Genomic DNA, 26506 nt, shown 5'->3' with positions numbered 1-26506 from the left:
ACCTCGTCACTATGATTATACACACTGACGCTCGCGATGGGACGAACGATTGGCTGGCCGACTGGCTAGCTGGCTGCGTGCGTTTTCTCTGTGTTCCCGTTTTTCGGAGCACGAAGGAGCAGGCTCGAGTGGTGTGGACGTGCGCGCGCACGTCGCGCACACATGCATCGTATAAGAGCGCGCGCGCGCGCATGTCTCACACCATACAGTCACACCACAGCCGAGAGAGAGAGGAAAAGGGAAGGAGGGAGGGAGGGAGGGAGAGAGAGCAAAGGTGATAGAGCAGTGCATTCGGAGATGTATCGGTGATTATCGCCGGACGGTATATCGTCGCGAGAGAGCATCGCCGCGCGATATTCCCGTGAAGAAAGAGGAATATCGTCATCGAGCGGGGAACGAGCTCTCGAGCGCGAGGGAGATATATAAATGGGGAGAGGGAATGAGGCGCGGGGAGAGAGAGAGAGAGAGAGGCCGCGCTCGGCCAATCGCCGTGTCCCGTGGTTCCGTCGTCGATGAGACGGTCGTCGCGCGACGTAACCTCAGTCTCTTGGCTTACGTGGAAACGCGCCTGTTGGGCGACACGAGCAAAATCGAGCTAGCGATAGTCTCAGGATAATATTAGGCAGATCGACGACACACAACTGCGCGAGGGAAGCGCGATCGCTGTTCTCCCCTTTTTCTCTCTTTCGCCGCGGTTACGTACGCGCGTACTCGTCTCGCGTGTGCGTGCGTGCGTGCGTCGGGTGAGGTGGCAGCGAGCACGCGAAATCACACTAGACCGCGCACGGACATCCGCCGAACGGACGGACCGACGGATGCACGTACGTACGATACGCGCGCGAGGAGCGATACAGAGCTGTCGTATTGATACGGCTTATTGTCGAAGGAAGAGCGAGCGAGCGAGATAGAAAGTTAGAGAGGGACGGTAAGAGAGAGAGACGCGGGGACGAGCGTTTTACCGTGAGTAGAAGAGAGAGGAAGCGCGTCACACGGTTCTCTCTCGCGGAGAAAGGAACCTCTCCATTGAACCTCCCCACGCCTCCCCTCCGACGCACAAGGTGTCGAAGGCACGTCGCCGCGCGATTCGACCGAATTTCGCAGCCTATAAGTGCGTGCGGGACGAACCGTGGGAGCGAGAGAGAGGAAGAGGGAAGCGCAACGCATAGGAGGATACACACCGACGTAGTCGAGAGCGAGGGAGAAGGACGCCGGAGGAAACCCGACGCCTGCGCGCGAGCGACAGAGACGGAGAGGTCGCCGATCGAGTGGGAGAGATACGAACGCTGAAGGAGCGAGCGAGCGAGACAAAGAGAGAGAGAGAGAGAGAATAGAGATTAGCGACGGAGCGAGATAAACGGATAGAGACTCTGCGGAGAAAGCGTGACAGACCTATCCCTCGGCGAGCATAAAGGAGAAGGGGATAGAGAGACGGGATACTGGCGAGTGCATGAAAGAGACAGATACGAGCGACGTGGTGGGAGCGAGGCGCAGTCACGAGGGGGATAGAGGCACAACCCGAGCGGTGCTGCCGCCTATTGGCAACGTCGCGTCGGCTCCCCACCCGGGCCCAGTGTCGAGCAGTGTCGAACGAGGTACGAGAACGAGTCCTTACAGTGCGATTTCGCTCGGGCACGACGTCGTCGTCGTCGTCGCGCAGTGCCGAGGACGTTCATGATACTCGTACACGCAAGTACGTGACGTGCGCGTCCGTCCGTCGTACTGTCAGTACGCGTGACCGAGAGAGGAAGGAACAGTGAGCGTCCCGCGCGAGTGTCTTGATATTCTACTGCCAATTTCGCCCTATCAAGTCTCGTCGTCGCACGTACACACGTCTCTCGGGGAGCACTGTCTGTCTGTCGGTGTCTCTCTCTCTCTCTCTCCCTCGCACCGTTGCGCCCAGGAATATCGAAGGTATCAACAGTGTCATTATCGTCATCGTTCTCGTCGCGAACGTCGTCGTACGGTCTCGCACGAGCCGTAGCCGTCATCGATTTCCCACGCGCCGCGCTTACTCGCGCCGCGCTTGGTGAGGGAATCGCGCGGAGGGTGAAGCATAGTAGGATTCCTCGGCGCGCGGAGCAGGCGGCGAGGGAGACACGGCAACGCCGCTCGTGGCAGCGGTGGTGGCGGCTGCGGCGGCGGTGGTAACAGCAGCGGCGGCGGTAGCAACGGGAACGACGGACGACGCGGCGCTTTACGGAGCAGCGGCAGCAGGCGGCGCTAGTGCTGCGCCCCGACGGCCGTCGATCGAAGCCCGCGTTATCGCAATGGCTTCCGTGAAAGACACAGCGACTTTCTTCGCGGAGGGTACCGCGGCGCAATTCGAACACGTTTTGAAACTTTACCCGCAAGCCCTGCGCCTGAAAGCCGATCGGAAGACGAAAAAACCCGAGGAGCTGATCAAGCTGGACAATTGGTAAGTCGTGAGGCACGTACTCGGTCGGTGTGTACATATGTGTGTGTGTGTGTATATGTATGTGCGTGTATACGTGCTCGACCGCGTTACACACGCTGTCATTTCTCTCTCTTTTTCTCCCTTTCTCCCTCCCTCCCTCTCTTTCTTTCTCTCTCTTTGTGTGCATGTGTGCGCGTGACTTGTGTGTGTGCGCGTGCGCATGTCAAGAGAGGAAGGGAAAGAGAGAGAGAGACGAACGCCGCCGCTGACGGGCAACGTTACAACGGCTCAAGGGAGGAAACGGCGCTACCACGGGGCGCACGCGGGACAATGAACCCGCTCTTTGCGCTGCACTCCACGGCAGCGCGAACGAGCGGCAACGCCGCCTGCGCGCCCGTATGTCACCCTCGCACGGAGGGTACCGCTGCCGAGAGAGAGAGAGAGAGAGAGAGACGTCATCGCGGGGGATTACCTACCTATCTACCACCCCGCGAACTCGCGGAAAGCGCGAGTCGCGCTGAGACTGGCACATCACGTGGTCGTCGCGAAAGTGACACATTCCGTCCCGTCCCGGAGAGGATACGAAAATGCGAGAAGCGGTGTGCGTGTGTATTTGTGTGAGAGAGAGAAACATGTGAGCGCTATGACTATTTGGTCGATGCCGGTCTGTCGTCTGAGTTACTCGACATGGCTTCAACGGCCACCTAGATCGATAGCGAATACGAGTACCGAGGATCTCTTTTCTTTATAGTTGGAAAGTTTCGGGAAAAAAAATCTACCCTTTCCTCGTGAATTTTTCCGCGAATTTCTCTAGTTTCCGTTCCAAGGGCTTAAGAATTCGTTTAGAGAAAATTCACATGTGTTCGGTTAAAACCGGCCACATTTACTTTCTTTTTTTCTATAAAGAAAATAAGAAACCAAAAATATCTGCGGAAAAATTGAGACAAAACAGATTTTTTTTTCGAAACTTAAAAATTACATATTTTCTTATTTCCTGAAAACAATTGGTTGTATTATTTTATTGTTGTTATTATTCTTTTGTGACGACTGTCGTTTGAATTAGTCGACACGACTATCCAGATCGATATAAAGTATAACTGAGGATCTCTTTTCTTGTTTTTTCAAAACAATCATTTGTGTGATTTTATTGTTATTTTGTTTTGGCGACGGCTGTCGTTCAAATTAATCAACACGATTTGGCTACCTGGATCGAAACGAAGAACGACGACGACAAATCCCTTTTATTTTATTTTGTTTCTTGAAAATGATAAAATTTTATGGAAATTATTAAAAATTTTACATTGAAGCTCGTATACGGATTATATGTTGCATTGTGTACATAAGGCATTCGCGTAAATGGCACGTGTGTTCGTTTGTAAATAGGGTTATTTGTTTACTTGAAAAGCTATTATTATCGATGTCTAAACCGGTGCATCTAACAGTAATTACGTTCACAAAGACCTGATATGAAAAAATCAATGTGCCGTAATTGAAGAGCCGAATTATATGGAAATACAATTTGAACACATTTTTTAACATATAGCAAGTTGTACGTTAAACGTTAACGAGAACATTGAAGAAAAAAGTCTTACGTAGTTAACAAAATAATAATAATTTTAATATAATAATAAAATAATTAAAATTTTACAATAACTGAAAATTTGAAGTGAAATTATACAGTAGACATTCCTAATAGTTTCTGAATGTTTTTGAAAATGTTGAAATAATCAAGTTATAAGTTTCTTTCATGCAGAAAATGAAAAGATTTGCGAATATACGAAAATATGGATCTTAAAAAATAGTTTATATAAATCCAGAATTATAAATAAATTTATAAATTATAGCTTGCAAAATGATGAGATACATGAAATTTTGGTATTTTAAAATAATAATGATACATTCTTAGATCATAGGATATTTGTAATTTTGGACCTTTGGATCTAAGAATCCAATTTTGAGTATTCAGAAATTAGAAAATTTGCTAATCTATAAATAACAATATTAAAAAAAAATTAGTACACAATACTCGATAGAATGAAAATTCTGTGATGATGGAATCTAAATATTTCTCCCAGATCAAAATCAAAGTTCTTTACTTGAATAATTTATTGCTATAAATTACATTATAAATAATGTTTTCCTTAAAAGTGCTTCCGCTGTTACAAAAAAAATGCTCATTGTTACAGGTAGCATAAATTAGTTCATTTTACGAGTGAATAATACGTAAGATCATAACTCGTTTCAGAAAATAAAATCGATAATATAATTAATATTTGTGTTTGTGTGTGTGACACAATTCGTTAGCATATTCGATAGCAAAATTCTAATGCACACATTCTGTATAAAATTTTTCAAAATTTACTCGGAAATCTCCGTAACATTGAGAAAACTTATCGTTGGATGTAACGAGTGTAAATTTTTGTTCACCCAGGAGCAAAGTGAATTGTAGACAAAATTCGCCGAGGATTTAACGATGAATCCGAGTCGCTCGTGGTTCGATCGTGATGCAAGCGCAATGCATGTCAGAGCGAAACTGAGGGAAAAAAAAAGAGAGCCATAGAGTGACAGAAAGAACACGTGGGAAGGAACGGAGGAGTGAGGGAGGAAGGGTAGACTTTACGCGCTAGTTTCTTCCGTGTTGCAGAAGCGCGCGGGTGAGGGCGCGGGTCAGGGGAAGTGGAGTACCGTTGTTTTCATTCCCATTGAGGCCAGTTTGTGTCAAGGCTGCTTTTCTACGGTGCCAAGCCGTGCGGATATGCGATATTACGTGGTGTGGTACGCGCTCTTTTTTCCTACCTTTTTTTTTCTAAGCTTTGTTAACGCAACCTCGGCCACTGTGTGGAAAATGTCGAAAAGCTTCGCTGAGAAGAGTACGTAACGCGACTCAGGAAACACGTTCGAAGACGTCTTGCGATTTTAAAGATCCGCGGATATACCCGAGAAAACGGTACAGTTTCGGGTCGTTCTTCTTTCTAGAGTTTTTCCCATATATCGAAAAGCGGTATGTGTACATTTGACTTTGTTATTTGCAGTCTTGTTAAACATTCCTTTTTAAACACGCGAAGTGTTGCAGTTGTTTTAAAAATTGCTCTCTCGAGAAGCGTGTGTTACAATATCGAGTAGATGCGCGATAACGTTTACCTTGAGAATCGTTCTTTCTTTGTTCATAACCAATACATTTTTATTGTATATATTCCCTGTTGCGCGCATAATTGATTATATTTAACGGAAGTACGCTCCCAGAGAATGAGCGTGTCTCGGTCGATTTTTATTTCGATTTTAGCAACTTGATCCCGGAGGATATACGACTCGTTTCCTCGAAGTACGCACTTGACGATATAGTTTATTTTCCTTTTTTTTTTTAATTACTCGTGCGAAAATACGATTTGCTCAATATCTGAGCAAATTACTCTGGAACGAACTCGATTTTCCGACGGCACGAAGCTAATTAATAAATGAAAACGATGTCGCGCGTTCTCATACACGTGTTTCTCCTATCTTGGGTCGTTTCTATCAACCGTTCTTCCGTCGGAGCTCTCGTTGCTCCCTCCGAAGCACCTTCGGCACTGTTTCCCCCGGGCTTTGAGAAATCCTCACCTTTCGCCGCGACCGGAGTCGCCTGGCTCGCAAATCGACGCTGTAATCGGCGTGGGGATCGACAACACAAGGTGCAAGAGCGGCGCAACGTCGCGCCACATCCACGTGTGATCCACGTGCGCGATAAAGATGGGTATCCTCCAATCGTGGACGAGGGGCGTGTCGGCTCCTTGCGGCAACGTTTGTATTTTTAATGGGCCTTTAACGAATTCTCCTGTATTTCGCAGCGGCGACGACCGGCGGCGTGGTTACGTCAACGCCCGCCCGCTTTCATATGTACACTCTCGTAGGCGTGTGTCTGGCGACGCTGCTTGCGCGCGCGTGTGTGTGTGTGTGCACGCGCGCGAGTGTGTTTATGCACGCGTATTTCTTGTCTCCCCCCTCCTGTGCACGCGCGTCGGATTAATCTTGATCGCCTAGATCTCGTTGTTTGTGCCTGCAGGTACCAGAATGAGCTTCCGAAGAAGATCAAGTCGCGCGGCAAGGACGCGCATCTCAATCACGAGGAGCTGGTGCAGACGATGAAATGGAAACAAATAGTAAGTCTCTCCTCTGCTTTCATCCGCAGTTTGGCGCGGTCAAAACGACCGTCCGTATCGCACGGTCTGCCAAATTCGAGTAAGATGCATCGTCTCCCGACGCGCGTCGGATAATCGAGTGCTGTTGATGGACATCTTGGTCGCGTACGGCAAGGTGGCGAAGTTACTTCTTGGTTCAACAATGTTATCGCGGGGATCGAGCTCTAGTTTGTTCCTTAGAATGTTTACTGGTGTTACATTCAGCAGGCTGGTGAAGAAACCTAGTCTAAAATGACCGAGTCGTGTACACATAAGACTGAAAATCGCAGAAGCGTCTCTAGTCACAATGGATCATCACGAGTTCTAATTCTGATAGTTTCGACTTTGTATATACGTGGGGAAAATTGCGAGTTAAAAATTGCGTAATAGTAAAAAGTTTCAATTTAAGGTGGTGCATATATACGTGATATATACGCGCGCATATATATGCTGACTGTATGATTGATTGAAAGAGAGTCGGGGGACAAAATGTAATTGTGGCTCTTGCAAATGAGGAGAGCCGCGCACGTGTCTTTGTTAACTGGGGAAAGTGCAGAATTCATGTCGGAATCACGAGATAGTCGAGAATGAAAGTGTCGGCCGAGTATTTTGCATGTCAAATTGTCGGCAAGATTTAATTGCGAAAGTCAGAGCCGGGCTTGGCGAAGCGTTGGCTTGGTTGCTACTCTCTCTCTCTCTCTCTCTCTATCTATTTTGTCACCTTGTCGCTGCGATTCGTACGAAAATAACGATACGAGGATAACTATACGAAAAGATTTCGTCGCGAGAATCGATCCCAGGATCCAAACGGATTCCGCGAGGCTGACCGCCATTTTGTTCCAGCGCGGAAAGTTCTACCCGCAGCTGTCGTACTTGGTGAAGGTGAACACACCGCGTGCCGTAATGGCGGAGACGAAGAAAGCGTTCAAGAAGCTTCCGAATCTCGAACAGGCGATTACGGCACTCTCGAACCTGAAGGGTGTCGGTACCACGATGGCGTCCGCCTTGCTCGCCGCGGCGTCGCCGGAGAACGCGCCCTTCATGGCGGACGAGTGCCTGATGGCGATACCGGAGATTGAGGGTATCGATTACACTACTAAGGAATACCTCAACTTCGTTCAGCACATTCAGAACACCGTCGAGAGGCTGAACAAACAAGGTGAGCGCTTATAAGTTCTAACGCTCCACCCGATCCGTCCTATTACCGTAGCACTCCTTTAGGTCCTTAAAAGGGGGAAACACCCCGAAAGTTTTTCCGCCGCCTTGAGTCCACGATCGTTGCGTATCTTCACTTTCGTTTCAAGCATATGTGTTCGTTGTAATTCCGATTTCCAGAATTTACACGAGATCACTCGTGATTGTCCGATAGTCTTTCATCCTTGTTAAATTCTTAACGTGCACGTCTCCGTATCTTGCAAATTTCCTCATGATATATCCATGTATAAAAAAAAAACTCAAATATCGATAAAAGCAACACTTGAAAAATCCGCTAAAAGTATCGCTTAAAGCATATTAAAGACGCGTATTACTCAGGATGCATCCCCCCGAAAGTTAGAGAAAAAAAGAAAACTTTTGCTGTGCTCCAGCGTCAAACGGTAAAACATGGAGCCCACACAGAGTCGAGCTGGCGCTATGGACGCACTACGTGGCATCAGAGCTCAAGCCAGAATTGTTAGATGGCATCCCGGGCTCGACGGAGAACGGCAACTCGCACAGCGCCAGCAACGGCGAGGCGACGGAGCCGTCGGACGATAGCAATCAGGAAGCGATGGCGAACGGCAAGGAAACGCCGGCCGCGGTCGCGGGCATGCTCGATCCGGCAGCGATCGACGAAAATAGCACCACGACATCCTTTACCGAGGACTCGATGGACAAGCCGGCGACACCGATTACCGCCGGCGACGCTGTGGTCGCCAGCGAGGATACCAACGACTCCCTAATTACCAACGATGACGACAGCAACAACACGCCGCGGCCGACCGACAGTGAAGATACCGAGGAGGACTCGCAGGACGCGCAGGAGCCTCCCACTAAGAAGAGCAAGAAGTGACCCGATCGGCTCGCAACGAGCACTAATAGCGTCAGCACTTTTGTGCCCGCCCGAAGTCTGTCGATCATCGCGGCGCGTCGTCGATTTTGAATCTGGACGGACGTACGTACGGACAGACGGACGAACGAACGGACAAAAACGGACGGATGAACGGAACGCGGAGGCACCGACGGAGGAACGAACAAACGAACGGACCGACGGACGGACGGATGAGTCAACGAGTGAATGGACAAATGAATGGATGAGAACGAACGAGAGGCGTGTGTAGGCATACGTGCGAACGGATGGATGGCTGGATAGTTGAACGAATGGATGGACGGACGAGTGGATGAATAGAATAGCTGGCTGGCTGGCTCCGTTGGCTGGTTGAGCAGATGAGAGAGAGAGAGAGAATATAAATGAATGATCCGACGGACGGACGGAAGGACAAAGACGGATGAATGGATGGATGGTTGAGTAATTGGATAGACGGATGGACAGATGGAAGGAGGGATGGATGGTCGGGCGGATAGGTGGTGGATGAATGGATGGATGGTTGAGTAATTGGATGGATGGATCACAATCGCGCGATGCTTAGACCGGAGCCCGGGCGCTCGCTTCATCCTCGGCTCTTGTGAGGACGAGAAGAAAGGGAGCATTAGAAACTCTAATTCTCTCTCTCCCCTCCCCTCTCTCTCTTTCTCTGCCCCCTTCTCTCCTTCCTCGAATCCTCCCTATCCATCTCTCTCTCTCTCTCTCTCTCTCTCTCTCTTTCTCTCTCTTTCTCCCTCTCTCTCTCGTCACGATTATGTCTCGCTTCTTTTTACGCTCCCATCGTCCCGCTAACAACTTTTATTGAGTGACGGATCGACGGATCCTGCATTTCGTCGTCGTCATCGTAGGCGATCATAGATGTAAATGCAATATAACGACACAGCCCGATTCTCGTTGATGTTATTGCTCGGATAATTTCGCGCGCGTCGTCACACACTCGCACCGTCGAAGCCCCCCGAGTTTTGCACTACCTTGATTTATGGATCTCTCTTGTATATACAAAGTATATATCGGATGAACGGACGAGGAAACGTGGAAGTAGAAGCCAACAATAATGTTAGAAATAAAGAGACTCTTTCACGAACGGTAGTGATGAAACACCTCTGCACATCCCCGGAACTTCACGAATCAATGGATCTGTTTCTCTTTATTTCTTCGATCAATAATAACACACTTGGGGACAGTGCGTAGTCCGATGTAGTTGCCGGGACACTTGACACCTCGAGTCTCGGCTCGCACGAATCGAAGGAGCCGAAGAGAGCTAGCGATCTACTCTCGGATATGCGTTCGCGTAGATTCGCTCNGGGGGGGGGGGATCCGCGTGCGCGAAATCTCGAGATTGCGAAACACACAAGGCGGCAGCTCGAGCTGCTTGCGAACGTTGGATCTTGAAATCGGATGCCGCGCGCACCCTCCCCTCTCTTCCACAGTTCCTCAACCGCCGCTCTTCAATGCGAATATCTATCTTTCAGAAAGAAAAAAAAAGGAGGTGATGCAAAACTTTCTTACGTACATCTTGCTTCTTCCGTGCCGATCCATTCGCATACGTCGCACGCATCGGACACATCCTGAGCAATAAACTGACACGGAAATATTCTCCTTCGTGACATTCTGTTTCTTCTGGACCGCCGCCGCACGCCGAGAGTAGTGGAGTTTCCACGATTTTTTTAATTCTTCTCGCTTTCGTTCCACTTCGCGTCCTCCCTCCTCCCCTCTTTCGTTCGTTCGTTCGTTCTTCCTTTCTTTCTTTCTCTTCATTTCGCTCTTTTTGAAACTTCATTTCACATTTCACAGTAGATGATCAATCAACTTGGACCGCGCGAGCGAGCGTGAGACAGTGTGGAGAATGCTTAGCCGTTAATTCGACCGATATTAGAATACGCAAGTTGTGCGACTTCATACGCAACGTGGAGCGCGCGTCGAAACATACAGACGATATAAGGAACAATGGTTGCCTTTTACTTTTTCCAGCCTGTTTGGATCTCGCGATCACCGAGAGCGAAGAATGCGGAGATTCGACTACGCGCGACTACGCTCAAGCTGCCGATATATCAACGTGTGATCCTTCCCCCGCGCGAGGCTGACAATTCGCTGATATACGTGGAAATTTCACCTTAGCGTTTTCCATTTCCCCGTTCATTGGCATCCGCGAAAATCTCAGCGGCTTCCCTGCGGCTACCCGTAAATTCCTGCGAAAGGAAGGAGCACGAAAATTACCGAATTTCTCGTATTTTTAAGTTTCCTGGATTTCTCATGTCTTGAGTAGATACACACCCGGTGGTATCCTCTTGAAACCCCCCCCCCCTCTTCCCCCGAACTACAGCCCCGAAGAGATCTTGGAATGACGGGATCGTGGATTACGTTCAGACGCGAATCACTCACCATTATCCCCGTACATATCGATGATCCCCCGCTTTAGTCGGTTTTGTTTTCTAGCGACGTCTGCACACTAAGGGCGGAGTTCTCGAATCATTCCTTGGAAAGAGACTATCACATACTCACATACATACACGCACATACACACACACACACACACACACATCGTTGCAAATAAGAGAAAAAAAAACGTAAAAGAGGGAGAGAAAGAGAGAAGGGGGAATTGTATGTGTGCGAGGGGGGAAGAAGGCAAACGACTCCGCGAATAGCGAAAAGGGAAAAAAAAGGAAAACAAAGGCGGGATACTGGACATAATGATAATATTAATATTAATAATATAATAATAATAAATAATTATTATATAATTATAATTATTATAATACCGAATCATTACCATAATTTATATACCTAATGAACAACTGCATGTCAGAGTGATGCATGGAGAAAACCAAATACCTTGTAAGTAAAAAGAAACTTTAGAAGGAAATAAAAGTAATGCTTTCAGTCCATCAAGCTCAGTAAGATCGCCGTTTGCCCTGACACGCGGTGGCGCGCGCGTGCGCGCGCACGCACGTATATATACACGTTCGCACTTTCGCAAGCGCGTGCGATACGTGATCCCGAGCGCGTTCGGGTTTCCTCGAGTGATACGTGAAGCGAGGAATGCAGCAGCAGCGTTCAGACAAAACAACGCTTGCACAACGGTTGAGCAATTCGTCAATAATTGGTCTACGTTCGGAGATCTAACAGTAAAGACCAATAACTATTGATTCTTCCCGCTTTGTTTCGCTGTGGACGCAGCGAATCACGATTATGGATTATATTCAAACTTTGCAGCGAATACTCCGACTTTTTCTTAAAGAGGACGTTCCGAAACTTCCTGAAGTTTCAGGGTGACTCGGTAAATTCCGATTAGTGGAATCGACGATTTTACATTTTGCTATCAGCCGAACATCACCCATCTTGCTGACGCGGATAGGAATGAACTTTTCGACTATTCGGATACTTTATTGACATTTTATTATTCGATTACCCTTTGTGAGCGTCGGTAAGTTTCAGAACCGGAGATTGGGGCCGGCGATTCTTATTATTGTTCTTCGATCGGCTTAATCTCGGTCACCCTCGGACTTCTCAGCTGCTCGTCTTTTTCGGTCTCTTCTCGACTTTCTGTCCTGCTTCTCACTCGCCGACGCGGATCGTCGAAAAGATCGTCCGTTGGCTTCACGGAATACGGACGGACTCGTCGAGTGAAGGTAAGATACGTCTCTTTTTCCATATCCTAATTTTCTCGACTCTCTCGTCCTGCATCCCGCCGGAGCGCAAAGCGAAATCGAAACCGCGTGTCTCTTCGTTTTCGGTCACCGTATATATATATATATATATAATTATACGATACGGTCTGCGCGTTTCCGTCGTCTTGGACTCTAATTCTTGAGGAGATCGGCGATTAACCAGCGATTATCGTCGATATGTATCTCCGGTGTATGATTCACGTGTACTTTGCTCTCAGTATATTGCTCGACAGGAAACCTTCACTGTTCGCGACCGGACTCACCGACTGACTCGCCTGGTGGGTCTCTCTGAAAGCATCTGGAGTAAAACTGAATCTATAGTTCAATATAAGGATTCCCCTCGAATCCTTGGAGAGGAAGTGCGATTGTCGGGCGAGTCTCTGTCGTGATTGATCGACGAATTGTCCTCGGAGGTGTAAACTTTTGAATCGACGCTTCGTAGCACGAATTGCGTGTTTCACTTTTTCAAGGATACATACGTTCCGATACGTTGAAATTTTCCTTTTTCATTCGAACGTTGTCGACGACGTAATTAATATTGAGCGAACTTTCATCACAAAATTCCGCAGGAAAAGGAGAAATCTCGTCACACGGCCGACAGATATCATATTTATGTATTCATTTGGCAATTAAATTGTCCACGGTGGAACGAAAAATCACGATAACGTCGAAGTGACAAAAAAGTAACTGTAAAAATTCACTTTTTCGATCATTTTTACGTCATTTTTTTATTCTACCTGGGATGCTGCTCCGATTTGAACAAATTCGTCCCTGAAGGGGTTAGGAAGACACGAGCGCAAAGCGGACGAGACGGTCGCCTCGGAGGAACTGAACAAAGGCATCTGTTCGTTCGCAATTGTTTATTCGCTGCGGCCTGTCCGTTCTACGTCGATCTCGACTACGCACTTTTCGAACGAGGCACGCGCGCGCATGCCCCTCGGGGGCCGGTTTTTCGCCGGCGACTGAAATCGCCGGAACCGGTTTGCCTGAGCGAGAACTCCGCGGGAACTCGAGCTCGGTCGGGCCCCGCTGGATTACGTGCCCCCGACGTCTGAAGGAAGAGAAAGAGAGAGGAAGAGAGGCAAAAAGAACAGACAAACTCCGAAATGGCAACACGAACTTCCGCGTGAAGCGATTTTTGCAAAATCGCCGGTTCGAGGAATCTCAAGAATCGATTGTTCGAGAAAACTCGATTGACTTTGGACGATTTTGTAAGATTGCAAACCGATGTAAAAAGGAGATATCCTTGAAAGGCAACACTAAACCATCCGGGTGACATTAAAGGACCGTCTACAATAGCCGTGAAGTATACAGTGAGACGTAAGCAGTAAGCTAATAGATCCAACCGCAGTGAATTTATTTTTGGAACGTATGAATCCAATTTGTCAATTAGCTTACTGCTTACGTCTTACTGCACACTTTACGGTTATCGTAGACAGTACAGTCCTTAAGCTGTCGTAGACGTCTTTTAGAGACAGTAGAACATCTTTCAGGTGTCTCTTAGACATATGTACTCTTAGACGTATGTCTTTAGGCATCTTCAGTAACAATCATAGTTATAAATTTTAATGTCAAATATATAAACAGCTACTTTACACCGGTATTATAACACCGGTTGTTATCAGCTTACATCTATTTTCGAACAGATGTAGACTAATAGGTTCGGTCTTAAGGGATCGTAAGAACGATAAAATCGTTCTTACGGTTAAACTGCGAATTAAAAGATATAATAAAAAGACCACATATTGTTTATTTTCACTTATCTTGTGATGTTCAGTTAAACGCTCGTTCAGTTAAACGATTTTATAGAGATCAATTCCGCGATGGGGATTAATTAAAGTCGTTTCGTGGAAACAAACGCGAATGTAGAAAAAGTTACCACTGAGTTATAACTACGCCCACTGAATTACAACTACGGTTATTACTAAACCGGAGTAATGCTACAATTTCTCAGCTCAACGCTGTAAATGCATTATTTAACATGCATTGCATGCAACAGTTACAGTATACGACAGTAAGTTGTAAAGTGATTGCCAGTTAGTGGTTACTGAGTGGCGACCTTCGTTTTAACGAGATTCTCCGACGGATATAAAGTTGACTCCTCCTGTAGAGGAGAAATATCGGAGGGATACTCTCCAGATCTCTCGAAGTGAAATTGCAGCAGAAAAGTGGAATGACAGCGAAGTCGCTCGAATTCGAGCTCGAATCTTCACTCACAAAAGCGAATTTGCCGTTCTGAATCGCCGAATGGATATTTTCACGCGGAAAAGTGAATCCGACGTGTTTCACTGTCATAGGGAGAAATTCACTCGGATCGACTGAAACGTCCGCTCGTAGGAGTCGGAATCCGCTCTGAGCTTGAGAGAGGGACATTCACTTTTGCGAGCTCCGAGCGGCGGTGTTCCCACTATCGCTTCGGGTAAATTTTCCACCCTTCTTCGGTGAGATTTCACTCCGAGAGAAACTTCTTAGAGAGTAACGCCCGTCTTAATAGTCGTTACTTGAAACGTCTCTCGAGCGAGATACTCAGATCTGAGATCAGAATCAGATGTGAGGTTCTTTCAGTGGAATCACACGCGCTCACAAATGTAATGCCGCCTGTATTATACGCGACTGAAATGAAAAACTTGAACAAAAATCCAACTCTAAATTTACATCTGAATATCTCACGCGGGATAAATGTCAAGTTACAAAATCATTAACACGGGCCTCAGAGAGTAAGAAGAGAACAAAGATCATCGCGCGATATTAACGAGTGAGAAAAACATGAGAGAGAGAGAGGGGAAGAGAAGGCGTGAGGGAGAGGAAAGAGAGAAAGAAGCGGGCACCTTATCCACGGCGGGGCCGCACCTTCGCCTCTTGCCCTTTGACCTAAAGAGATTCCAAAGGAAGGCGGCGTCAAAGAAAGGACACCGGAGAGAAGCGTAGCGGGAGAGGAGCGGGTGCGATGCATCGCGGTCACTCCAGTGACCTAGTAATGTCCGCCGCGACCTTAGCTGCGACGTGTTCACCCGTTTAAACCACCCTATCTCCCCCTTTCACCCTTCTCCTTCTCTTTCTACTCCCCTTCCCGTTCCCTTTCTCCTATCCGCGTCACACGTGACGCCAGAGCGGTGGAGAGGCCGAGGGTAGGGCAAGGGATATTCCGGCGGGGTGCGGCATGGGACTGCTGGCGAGGAAGAGAAGAGAGAGAGAGAGAGGTACATACGAAACACAAGGTCATAAGTGCGATTGTGGACGCCTGCTGTCGGTGAAGATGCAATGACGTAACACATGCGGCCTGCCGCCGGCGCAATTCTCGACGACGACGAGGAGAACGTGAGCACGATAGCACGCGAGCACAACTGTGCACGATATTATCATCGTGGTTGTTCGCCACTACCACGTGCGCTGCGTGAACCAGCAATTATTCAGTAAGCCAACCGACAGCAGCATTACATCCCATACGGTCTGAGTCTAATCACCGATCACTAATAGGAGGGCCGAAGGTTATCTCACGTCTGCAGTTACCGCAATTACCCGTCTGGATCTGTTGTAAAAAGGACCTTTCTTGAAACCTAAGCGATCGTACGCTTTTAAAGAACCTTAGGATCTGTGCTTACGGTGCGTATTCCTCTCATCACTCCCGAGTCTACGATAGGTGTAGTCAGCCTTTTGTTTTGAACGATAAAATGGAATGTGTAGATGAGAGAATGTAAGGTGATTCTCGAGAGAAAGCCGGGATAACGCTTAAATTTCCAGATTTCACGCTGGAAACGTTCCTCGAAACGAACTTCTCGCTGGAATTACAATTTAATGCTCGGAGCGAAAGGTTAAAGGTTTACTATCGTAGATCCAGCCTGAAAGACACCTCAGGCCTGTGTCAATAATCGTCACTTGAGACTCGTCTCGAGTGAGACACTCGGTCAGAAATCTCCGGTTAGACGTGAAGTTTGTCAGTTGAATCGCGGATATAACATAGCATACGATTTAAACAGGAAATCTTCGATCTAATTTTAAATCCTGACCCGAGTATATTTCACGTGACAAGTTTCAAGTAACGACTACCGACAGGCGCCTCAGAGAGGCGTCTGAAGGATATCCTGCTCGCTTCAGAGGTCCCTTCAGGATCTCTCCGAGACGTGTTCTAGCCATTCGTGCCTTCTGGGATCAATGTTGTCATTTCCCGCTCGACAGTACGAGCGCAACATACGTTGCATGTAGCAATAACACCGGCGAGTGGGGAGTCGCAACGTTGCGATACGAGATTGAGGTTTACCGGACGGTTGCCGTCAGTTAGCATCATCGTCGCAATCCGCAGGAATGTAGAAGAGCAAACACGGGGATAAAATCCCCTAACGGGCATGCTCGATCGACCCTTCGACCAGCCGAGCCGCGGAGAGACCTCGTTAGAAGTTGCTCTTTGAAAGTTGGCTCGAGCTACGAGCAGCTGTTCTACGAAAGCGGGCGCCGGCCTTCGCTACGCTTGGCCACTCCAGCAGTGACCGTCCGTTCGGGCACATCGGTCTTCCCCTGGAGACGACACTTTCAGCGGGAGAATACGCCGACGATAGCGCTTCTCAACCGGCGAACCGAGGATGGGAAATGAGTGCGCTTCCCCTTTCCCGCGGAGCTGCGAGAGATATATATCATGAAACTTGGGCACAAGTCGTATGAAATCGACGTGAAATTACCCAGTCGACAGAATTTCGAGCCGAAGTAACTTCAATTAACCGACATAGATACGGCGGTTCCATCACGGGGTGGGGGGGGAGGGGGAATTAACGCAACTAGTCTGCGAATTTTGACGTATGAAATATGTCACCGGTAATAAATGCACACGGGACGCGTATTTATTCGGTGAAATTAATGCCCGTGATATGTCATAAATAACGCGTAAATTCGGCTCGTGTCTCTCGGAGAATTCGTGTTCTAAAATTACGTTATTTTTGATATATCATATCGATCATGCATTTAATTCGGACTCTCGTTGGTAGTAAATTCAACGCAAAATATCCGGGCAATAAGATAATATGGAGGCAATTAATTAATTTTACGTACGGATTGTACGTCGTGTGTGTTGTGGCAAATATTTCGCATTCGTTGTAACAAAAATGTGAAAACAAGGCGCGTGCTCAACGCGCGCAAAATTCGTTACCGTGAAACGCGCTCTGTTCCCCCGTGAAATACGCCCCTACGTTGCCATACCGCTTCGTTCACATCCTCCAGGGACGTCGTTCAAAGAGATGACAAAGGATCGGTCGGCCGTAAGCTCGGAGGGGCGGCAGCCCTACGAAGGGGAAGCGGTTTCTGCGCTGCCGCGTCGCGCTCCACGGAGCTCGGGATGCACTGAAAAATTCAAGTCCGAGCTTCCGGCCCCGACAAAACCTGTATAGCAACTGAACCGTGCAAAAACCGTGTAAATATATAAATATGTAGTTTGGTGGTACTTCGAAAAGATCGCACCTATGAGAAGGAAATATTGATATTTCGAGAAATATGCTGATTCGTCGCGCAAAAGCCCGACCGAATAAGCCGGCGAAATTTTGCACACAAAATACAAACACAGAAAGAAATTGTTATTTTAAGAAATATCGTCTGTCCAATAAGAGAGCGACTGGGCAAACTTTTGTTTGAAAATCGTTACATTGAGAACTTTTGAACGAGCAGGTATAAAAGGGCTTTCCTTCTGAGATGTATTATACAGAGGGTCCCAGTCATTGTCCGGCTTTTGCTAGAGAACCATGTTTAATATTTAACGATGAGTTCCGCATACGCTAGAGAATTCGAAGCTGTTTTCCTTCGTCCGAAAGGACAGAAAATGTCACCGGAAGCGGCTGGAGAATACATAAGAAGGTCAGAGGTGTTTAGGGGCAAACGGTATGAAACAACAAACACCGTTGTCGATTTGCCAGACTCTGATAAAACACGGAAAACATCGGACAGAGAGGATGAACGGATTGTACAGATATTTTTTACAAATCCTCTATTATGCATCATTATACGTCAGGGACAAAAACTAAGTTAAAAAAAGAAGACATTAGTTTTATCACTCGAGAGTATTCGAGCTCGTTTCTACTGCCTGGTGGAAAGAAGAAGATAGCGTTGGGAAACATTTGGCCGTCACCAGATGCAAATCCTATTGAAAATGTCTGGGGAATGAAGATGGAGGTACGTGGGGGAAAAAATGTGAAACACGGTGAGACAACTATCCCGACAGATTCGTTCGATATTCGATAGCGATCTTCACCTCGAGAGTATACCGCAACATTCGTAGAAATGCGACCTCGAAGATGCCGAGCGATAATTGACAACGGCGGTGATTGGCCGACTTATTAATACAAAAGCGTTACAGTACTGATCGAATGCTACATATGTAATTTAAAATATTTTTTTACGATAAACAGCTTAAAAGTTACGTCGGTCACGTTCTTATCAGACAGACTGACTGTATATTTAACCAAGTAGGTTTACAACTTCGGTGGAAGCTCCACGCCGAGCTGGTGGCAGGTTTTAAACCGAATTCACCGCGAAAATCGCTCGATTTTGCCTCGTCTTCGCGCAATTGATATTAACCGATGTTTTTCTTCTTCTTTGAGCGTTTCTTCACCAAAACTCCCGTTTATGATTATACATTAACGCGGAGGCACACAGCGCAGTTGTGCTACGCAGCGCCTCGTTCTCTCTTTCGTTTCGTTCAGTGACCCTTAAAGCCGCGATCGATATGTACCGGCTATATACACGAGCTTCAATTATATAAACGGTGCGCTCTCGCATAGCCACACTACCAACACGGTAGCTCTGCGTGACGCTATCAGCAACAATTAATACGCTCATTTACGTATCCCAGGCATTGCCGGCTGGCATGTCGTGTTCAATATTCATGACGTAAAATATCAGCGACGCTGAATAATTACGCGAAACGTTATCGCACTTCATTGATATCGATCATCGTATACGCTCCGCGTATCATTCTCCGTATGTGTGTGTACGCGTGTATGTGTTCGTTTGAATTACATAAATGCGATGACAATCGTCGTATTTAACGTTCGACGATCGTAGCTGCCGCTCGCAGCCATACATCCGTATTTTCCTTATATATATATATATATATACCTTCGCGATAAAATCTGATAGATCTTATCTCTGATATAAATATCACCGATGCTACTGTTCGATACCCTCCTACTGCTATTATTAATTACTCGCTTATGTCATATATTTCGCTCAGATAAGCGAGGTCGTCTCCTCATCGCTTAACGACTCAACGGGAGAGATGAGAAAAGCGGACTACGAGCATCTGTCTATCTGCGGCAAAAGACACGTCAAAGAAGACGTCTAAAATGACGTTTAAGGATGCAACTCGCAACCTCATTACTGCAAATCTTGTTTCCGCGAGATCGAGACCCGTGCGGGGCACACGAGGATCGTGCGAGAATCGGCAAGTGTTGCCAGCGAAGCACTGTAGAAAGGTGCGAGATTCAAGAGAGTTCGGTCGGGGGGTGAAAGGGGGGGGGAGGCTCGAGAGGAAGACGGAGACTGGAGCGTACAAACATTCTACCAGCGCGGTGGCCGCCGCGTCTCTGCACGCGTGCACACACGTGGGGCGCGTATACGACCGAAAAAAGAAAATAAGAGGAAAGCGGCGCGACAGCAGACATGCACGCCACACGTACACAGATACAGACTGACGCGTATCCGCACGCACACACGCGTGCGCGGGCTGGCGCGTACGTATGCGCGGCGTTTACATGCATAAGTATACCATTGACCGAGATATCCTCTATCGCCTGTCTCGGGATGAATGAACCGTTACGTCATGCACTTGTACTCACTGATCCCCTTCCGCAACCCTCCTCCTCTTTCTCCTCCTCTTCCTCCTCCTCCGCTTCCTCCTCCATCTCTTGTAACCCTCTCGCGCTTCCTCGTCACCTCTCCGTCCGTTTCTCTTTTAGCTGCTTGCATTATACGAGCGTAAGTAGATGCGGCATAAGTAATGACTCCGCTCTCGAAATAGACCGATTTCATCGACGGCTGATTCTCTCTCGAGGCTCTCGCCTCTTTTTCTCTCTCGTCGACCTCTTGCCGGAGCAGCAGATCGCGGGCGGATTCGGGAGCTTTGAGGCATCCCGAGCAATCCTCGAGCAAGTACTCGAGCGAGTAGAGTCGTTGACTTCGCCAGTGTCGAGCGAACGGCGACAATGACTCTTCATCTCTCATACGAAGAATCCTTTGGAACTTTCGATCCGGAATGCTTGAGTGTTGATTTCAATTTTAACGTCGCCCTTTTACGCGCGACTTTCGTGAACTTTTGTGAACTTTCTCACCCCTGGGTTCACATCACAGGCTTCGTGATCGTTTCTTTCTCCCTAAAGGTGACTTTCGCTCCGAATTCCGATTAAGCTCGACGATTTGAAATGATTAAATCGACGATCCAAAATCGCTGTCAGTCTCAAGTGTTTACCTGCTCTGTCTCGCTGGCACAAACAAATCGCTAGTAGCTTTTTGATTGATCGTTAAATAAGTTGCGGGACTGCAAACTGGCGTTGACAATTTGTATTATCATTCATCGATCAGCCCAATCAGAGTTCAGTGAAAATCATCCCAGAACCCTCTCTCTGCTTGAAGTTGAGATCATGCACGCGTCACACTGACTTACACGTAATACGGTCTCCTCTCCTCCTCCCTCCACTCGGTTTGAGCGTCCTTCCATCCATCCATCGATTAGCACGGGAAGGGAGGGCAAGGCGCCAAAGTGAACTATGGGTTTCATATAGTGGCCGACGTACCAGACACTCGGCAGACGTGTCGGCCGTAAAACAGCGGAGTGGCGAGGAAAGGCGGGCGAGGCGAGGCGAGGAGATGGTAAGAACGGTACACTACTTTCATTATGCCTTCATCCCGTCTATATTCTCGCGCAGGTGCGTCTTCACACGAAGCCGAGACGGCCCACCGGCGCTGATCAATCGGACAATCGTACCCCCGGATCTCGCATCTTCGGACCGTAACCAAATCCAATTCACGTCCCAGTTGAGTCCCGAAATTTCTCTTTCCTATCGAATCCGAAAGATTGCGTGATCTCGCAAATTTACGGCACATTTGTATCCCTCATCGCGAAACTTGCGTCCAATTCGGGGAAACATTATCATACATTCTTGTATCTATAATTCTGTCATAAAAAGTGGGAGATAATCAACCGAACGAGTCAACTGTTGAAGATAAAAGTATGTTACGCTAATCGAGTGAGAAAAGTGGGAACGTATGGTCAGTCACAAAAAAGTTGCGGCACTTTTTCCCCGACAAGTTTTGCAACGCATCTTGTGTCAAATAGGAAAACGTATTTCCTGAGAATCATTTAAAAATAAATTCTGTTGGACACGGGATGCGTTCGAAAATTTACCAAAAAAAAGTGTTGCAGTCTTTTTGTAACCGATCGTATGTGTTGGCCGCGTCGCGGGATGTTCGTCGTTCGATGTAAACACTAATTGGGCGAGTGTGTTTTATATACAATGAATTTAATTAACAGTTCCGGTTCGACAAATCCTCGAGTACCGTCGAGGTAGAAAACCGGTTGTATTTACAATGCGGTACGTCACATATCGTCATCCTGTGTCCGGCATTTATGGGCCGGAGGCCATTAGGGTTATTTCCCGGTCGGGGGAGAATCAACCCTCGATAATCGGCTCCCTGGGTTCCCTTCCGGTCTCCTTCAGATTGCGATACAGCTTCGCTTTCGGACCGTCGCTGTTGAGTCTGCCGTAGAACTCCATTCTCGGGTTTTTCGGTATGCTACGCTCCAGCAGGATGTCCAGCAGGCTCTTACCTTTGTGCGACTGCTTCAGCGGCATCGACGCGCTCGTCGGCGGGGACATCGGCGAGTCCGTCGTCGCTCTGATCACGTTCACCCGTCCCGTGGTTCCGTCTTCCTTTCCAAAACTGTAAACCAATCCACTTCTGGATTTCCAGATCTACGTAAGCAACGATCACATAAATTTTTCCGGGAGCGGAAACGTGAAAAGCGATCGTTTCCAAATGCCTTCAAACTAGAAAAATTGGAATTTTAGAATTCAGAAATTTTAGGATCTTCCGAAGGAAAATTGAGAAGTTTTAAGATTTCCTAAGAGAAAATTTAGAAATGTTAGAATTTCTCGTAACAAAATGTTCTAACTTGAAAACACTTAGGGAATAGTTCACTTTTCACATTTCTCTCGGAAAAAATTCAGCGATTGCTGTTCTCATCTGTATGAAACGTCTATTTATCGCGCAAGTGCGCGCAAGTTAAATATCGTTCATTCGGTTACCCGTCGAGTTCCCGCAGGGCTTGATCCAACTCCACTTTGTTCTTGTCATCTTTGCTTCTAATGTCCAGCAGACAGTCGAGTACTTCGATGTGCGCGGCCGAGTTGTTGGCGTGGTGCCTCAGAAAAGTCTCCAGCTCTTCCCACAGCACGCGGTAATGCTCTTCTTTCCTCACGCCTTTGCCACCGCGGCCTCCGCCGATGCTCGGCAATGGTAACGGCTCGTGTTTCGCTTCCAGTTGGAGCAAACTGAACAGCACTTGCTTGCACTGCAGCACCTCCTCCGCGGTGAGCTTTTCCTTCACCATGAGCTCCGGCAGCGGATCGATCACCTGCGTGCGAACAAAATTACTGTTACGCGAGAAGAAAGAGCACACGGGAGGAAGGTACAAAGTGCTGGACTACTTTTAACCCTAATTTGGCATTCATGGGTGGAGTTGACTTAAACAAAAATATTATTACGATCCTAAAGAGATCTTGAATGATATTGAATCTTTTAAATTGTCAACTTTAGAATTAATAATTGCGATCAAGTTGTTAAATTATTTATCTCCTGTACGCTCAAAATTATGATATCTGACATTGAATAAGCATATTTATAGATACTTAAGGGCGCGTAAAAAAAGTTACTAGGTCTCGCAGATCCAACGTACCAACAGAGGGTTAAACGTATCGGCCGTAAAAACAGGACTATATTTCATATTTATATTTAATCGTAAATAACTTCCAATCCGAATACGAACCTGCTTTACGTTAAACATGAGAGTACCGGAGATAGCGATGGGCCAGTACTTCGTGTGACGTTCCAGTCTGGATCTCATCTTCTCCACCGGGCCATCGGTACTGTCGTTGGAAGCTCGCTTCAGCGGCACTAACATGTTACTTCGCATAAGATTCCCAAAGTCCTGCGGTAAGAGAAACATTATCGAATTACAATTGCGCTACGCATAATACGAGGAGAAAAAGTGTAAACAATTTTAACCCTAGAATATCGATGTGTGTCTCCGACATGTAAATATATATTTTACAAACCCCCATTTCCTCTATTTCTCCAACAATTTCTCTACGTGACATCTTTGAAAAAGGAAAAAAAGAAAAATCATACGTTTGTCACGTTAAAGGGCCCGAATTCTCTAGAATTAAAAATATAGATTCAGAATAGAGTCAGTATTCTAGAGTCAATATATCTCCTTCGACGAAGTGAGTTCCGGGAGTTTTCGAAGTGTGTAATTATCAGGTAATTACGAAAAGCGTCCTACGGTTATTCGGTAATCGGTCACACGGCCGCCGCAGCCTTCACTTATCGAAGGTGGATCTTCGAGCACACTCCTAGCGGTGGACAAAGTATGAATAAAGATTTCGCCACCGTGTGCTGCCAGCAAGTGAGAGATGGTCTTCCCGCCGGTCTTCCTGGCCATTTCCAGCATCACCGACCGGCCGTTTAGTAGGAAATTGATCAGACACGAGGACGGTCTGCTGTTGACGTCGACCGGTGTGATCCGGTGCATCGCCGTGCAATTTTGCATTTCCGATGCGCTGCAGCCGCGCGGCGTGCACCACTTGAGTGTCACGGTCTCGTACTCCGAGCCTTCCTCGAAACGTCTGAAAGTCTTCACCAACGCCGAATCTTGCGGATTTCCTGCGAGAGGAGAACAGATGAAGAAATTCTCCACCAACCAGTGTGGCGTCAAGTTTTACGGACTATCATTTACCGAACGCTCAAAATTATTACCTGTTGAAACGCTTAGTGTGGAAAAAAATTATCATTTATATCTCAAGTAATACAATTCTGAAGAAGTACCTCTTAATATAACAGCGTGCGCGGCAGAAGAATGGAATATCTCGACATCGTAGTTCGCGGATGAACTGGCATTCTGCTCTTCCTTCATAGGTATGCCAGTTACTGTGGTACTGGCCAGGTCATAATGGGACAGGATGAGATGCGACAATTTGGAATAAAGCGCCGAAGCTTTGATCGAATGCACTTCCACTGTCAGTAATGGTGAGACCTGCGTGATGAAAATTACTTTATTAAAGATCCCTGTATTAATCCTTGTGATTTTTTTCATAAGATATTACGAATAAAATTGAGTAATAATGATTCATAATTCAAGACATACCTCTCGAGGACCTTGGCTAGTGACTTGTGGCTCGATGTTGCTGGGAAATATATTTAGTATAACCAAGTGACAATAATCGATGGGTACTAAACTGCAAACAAGTAAGAACGGTAATGTTACGGTAAAACATAACGCTTTCGTGAAATAATTATGCAAATACTGACCGATCCGAAGCTAACGCAGTCTTGTTCTCCTGTGCCAATTCATTCAGGAATATGTTTTCCAAGCTTTTCATATTGCTGTCGTCGCGTGCACTTGTGATGCATATCACTCGGCCCCTGTTTACTAGATTATTCGCGTTCTCATTTAAAGAGGTCCTTTTCTCGTGTTGTATTTCGGAACACTCAGTCAGAGTCCCGATCGCCACTCGTAGGCCATGTACCACCGAATAGTCCTCTCCGGGCTCCGGAACTTTCGTCGGTACTCCCAGGATTGCAGTACCATTCATTATCTGTACATGAAACAAATAAAAGCAAAATATCAAGCAAATTCCAACATATACTAATATCGATATTTGTTTTAACAATTACGTATTTATTATAGTTACAGTAACAGCCAAAGTTATACATTTAGTTATAGACTCATCGTTTGAGTAAGATAAACAATTTCACCTTGAATATAATAAATAAATGTTTTCAATCTTGATCTTAAGAGCTGTCAATATCAAAACTAACTTTTTAGATCTTAGTCTGATATATAGTTAGACAAATCTCTATTAGAATTAGCCTAATATTTCACAAACTGACTGTTTCTGGCAGTAACATATCGATTAAACGTAAAAATTTGAGAAGATACTCACATGATTCAAATTTTGTTGCGATGGGCTCCACGAGTTCAACACATAAGCAGCACGGTCTGTTACCACAAACCTGATCTATAAAGAACAATAAGAATAACAATAATATGAATATTACTAATAGTAAAATTGGTAAAGTTAATCTTTATATACCAATTTGCCATTGGGAAAGAGATCCCATACGATACGGCAATACTCCAAGGAAGCCTCGACACTGGTGGTCCATAGTGATTTGCAAATTGGCGCTAACGGTATCAGATTCTGGCCTCTGCCTTTCAAAAAGTCGAACTCCAACGGACACTCGGTGGAAATTCCAAAATAAGGCGTATGATCCAGCACGAATACCGTTTTGTGATTCGCGGGATACATCTCGTTGTCGTCGTTATAACTATTACTATTATTATTATTATTAGTCGGTGTTAAGTAAATTACATATTTACGAAACAAATATACGAATGTTTTCGCCTCTTACGCCTCCGAGTTTTAAATATTTCGAGGTTAAGTTAAAAGCACTCGCGAATCATGATACCCGTAGCGATTGATCGGATTTAATTTATGTTGCATTAAAACGCTCACGTTATAAAATTAATTGTTTCTATTTTACTTGGATAATATGTAATATATTAAACTGGAACGTAACTATGGGATGTGCACAATCACCGAGGTAGGCAAACACACGTGTGTTACCGACGACGCATCGCGCGCAATATTTCGTTGGACGGTCCGCTTTTCCGCGCATGCGCATCGAACATTTCGAATACTTTTTTTTTTCCTCGATGTAGTTCAAAATGCAATCGACGGCTCAATGAGAAAACTTTTGGAAATTAATCAAAAACAAATGAAATAACATCTTCAAATAAATAGTTGAACCAAACACTTCACTGAAATATCGCAGTCGTCGCGCGTACCTGAAAAGGGAGTTCATACAAGACACTGCCCGTCAGGTAGGTGGTTGAGAGAATGACGTCAGTTATTGATCTAACTTATGGCGATATAAATAAAAATACTTCCTA

The 26506-nt window shown here is 46.5% G+C and overlaps 2 protein-coding genes across 3 annotated transcripts; one reads left to right on the top strand and one right to left on the bottom strand.

Moving 5' to 3' along the window:
* The first annotated feature begins 503 nt into the window (after positions 1-503).
* On the top strand, positions 504-9933 carry LOC106746892. Its single transcript, XM_014624026.1, has 4 exons — positions 504-2416; positions 6435-6531; positions 7393-7708; positions 8136-9933. Exons 1-4 carry the CDS (start codon positions 2268-2270, stop codon positions 8597-8599), a joined length of 1026 nt encoding a protein of 341 aa, XP_014479512.1. The 5' UTR covers positions 504-2267; the 3' UTR covers positions 8600-9933.
* A 9964-nt stretch (positions 9934-19897) lies between these two features.
* On the bottom strand, positions 19898-26190 carry LOC106747025 (protein asunder homolog). 2 transcript variants are annotated; one of them, XM_014624272.1, is made up of 9 exons: positions 25647-26190; positions 25497-25571; positions 24862-25148; positions 24698-24737; positions 24379-24586; positions 23837-24216; positions 23321-23482; positions 22581-22909; positions 19898-22215 (listed from the first exon to the last, which is right to left on the bottom strand). In XM_014624272.1, exons 1-9 carry the CDS (start codon positions 25860-25862, stop codon positions 21945-21947), a joined length of 1968 nt encoding a protein of 655 aa, XP_014479758.1. In that variant the 5' UTR covers positions 25863-26190; the 3' UTR covers positions 19898-21944. The 2 variants fall into 2 exon arrangements, with proteins under 2 accessions (XP_014479758.1, XP_014479751.1); XM_014624265.1 differs by having other exon boundaries at positions 19899-22215; positions 24698-24788.
* Between the last annotated feature and the right edge of the window lie 316 nt (positions 26191-26506).

Source organism: Dinoponera quadriceps, unplaced genomic scaffold (genome assembly GCF_001313825.1).
Source record: "Dinoponera quadriceps isolate SergipeBrazil2010 unplaced genomic scaffold, ASM131382v1 scaffold192, whole genome shotgun sequence".
Taxonomy (NCBI): domain Eukaryota; kingdom Metazoa; phylum Arthropoda; class Insecta; order Hymenoptera; family Formicidae; genus Dinoponera; species Dinoponera quadriceps.
This window is presented reverse-complemented; position numbering and strand designations above follow the sequence as displayed.

Excerpts from the sequence above, each read along its gene's own strand:
- LOC106747025 (XM_014624265.1), bottom strand. The coding sequence starts at position 25,862 with ATGTATCCCGCGAATCACAAAACGGTATTCGTGCTGGATCATACGCCT. Across the intron at positions 25,572-25,646 it reads TCTTTCCCAATGGCAAATTG|ATCAGGTTTGTGGTAACAGA; the intron begins GTATATAAAGAT and ends TGTTCTTTATAG. Across the intron at positions 24,789-24,861 it reads ACTGCGTTAGCTTCGGATCG|TTTAGTACCCATCGATTATT; the intron begins GTCAGTATTTGC and ends ACTTGTTTGCAG.
- LOC106746892 (XM_014624026.1), top strand. The coding sequence starts at position 2,268 with ATGGCTTCCGTGAAAGACACAGCGACTTTCTTCGCGGAGGGTACCGCG. Across the intron at positions 2,417-6,434 it reads CTGATCAAGCTGGACAATTG|GTACCAGAATGAGCTTCCGA; the intron begins GTAAGTCGTGAG and ends TTGTGCCTGCAG. Across the intron at positions 7,709-8,135 it reads CGAGAGGCTGAACAAACAAG|CGTCAAACGGTAAAACATGG; the intron begins GTGAGCGCTTAT and ends GCTGTGCTCCAG.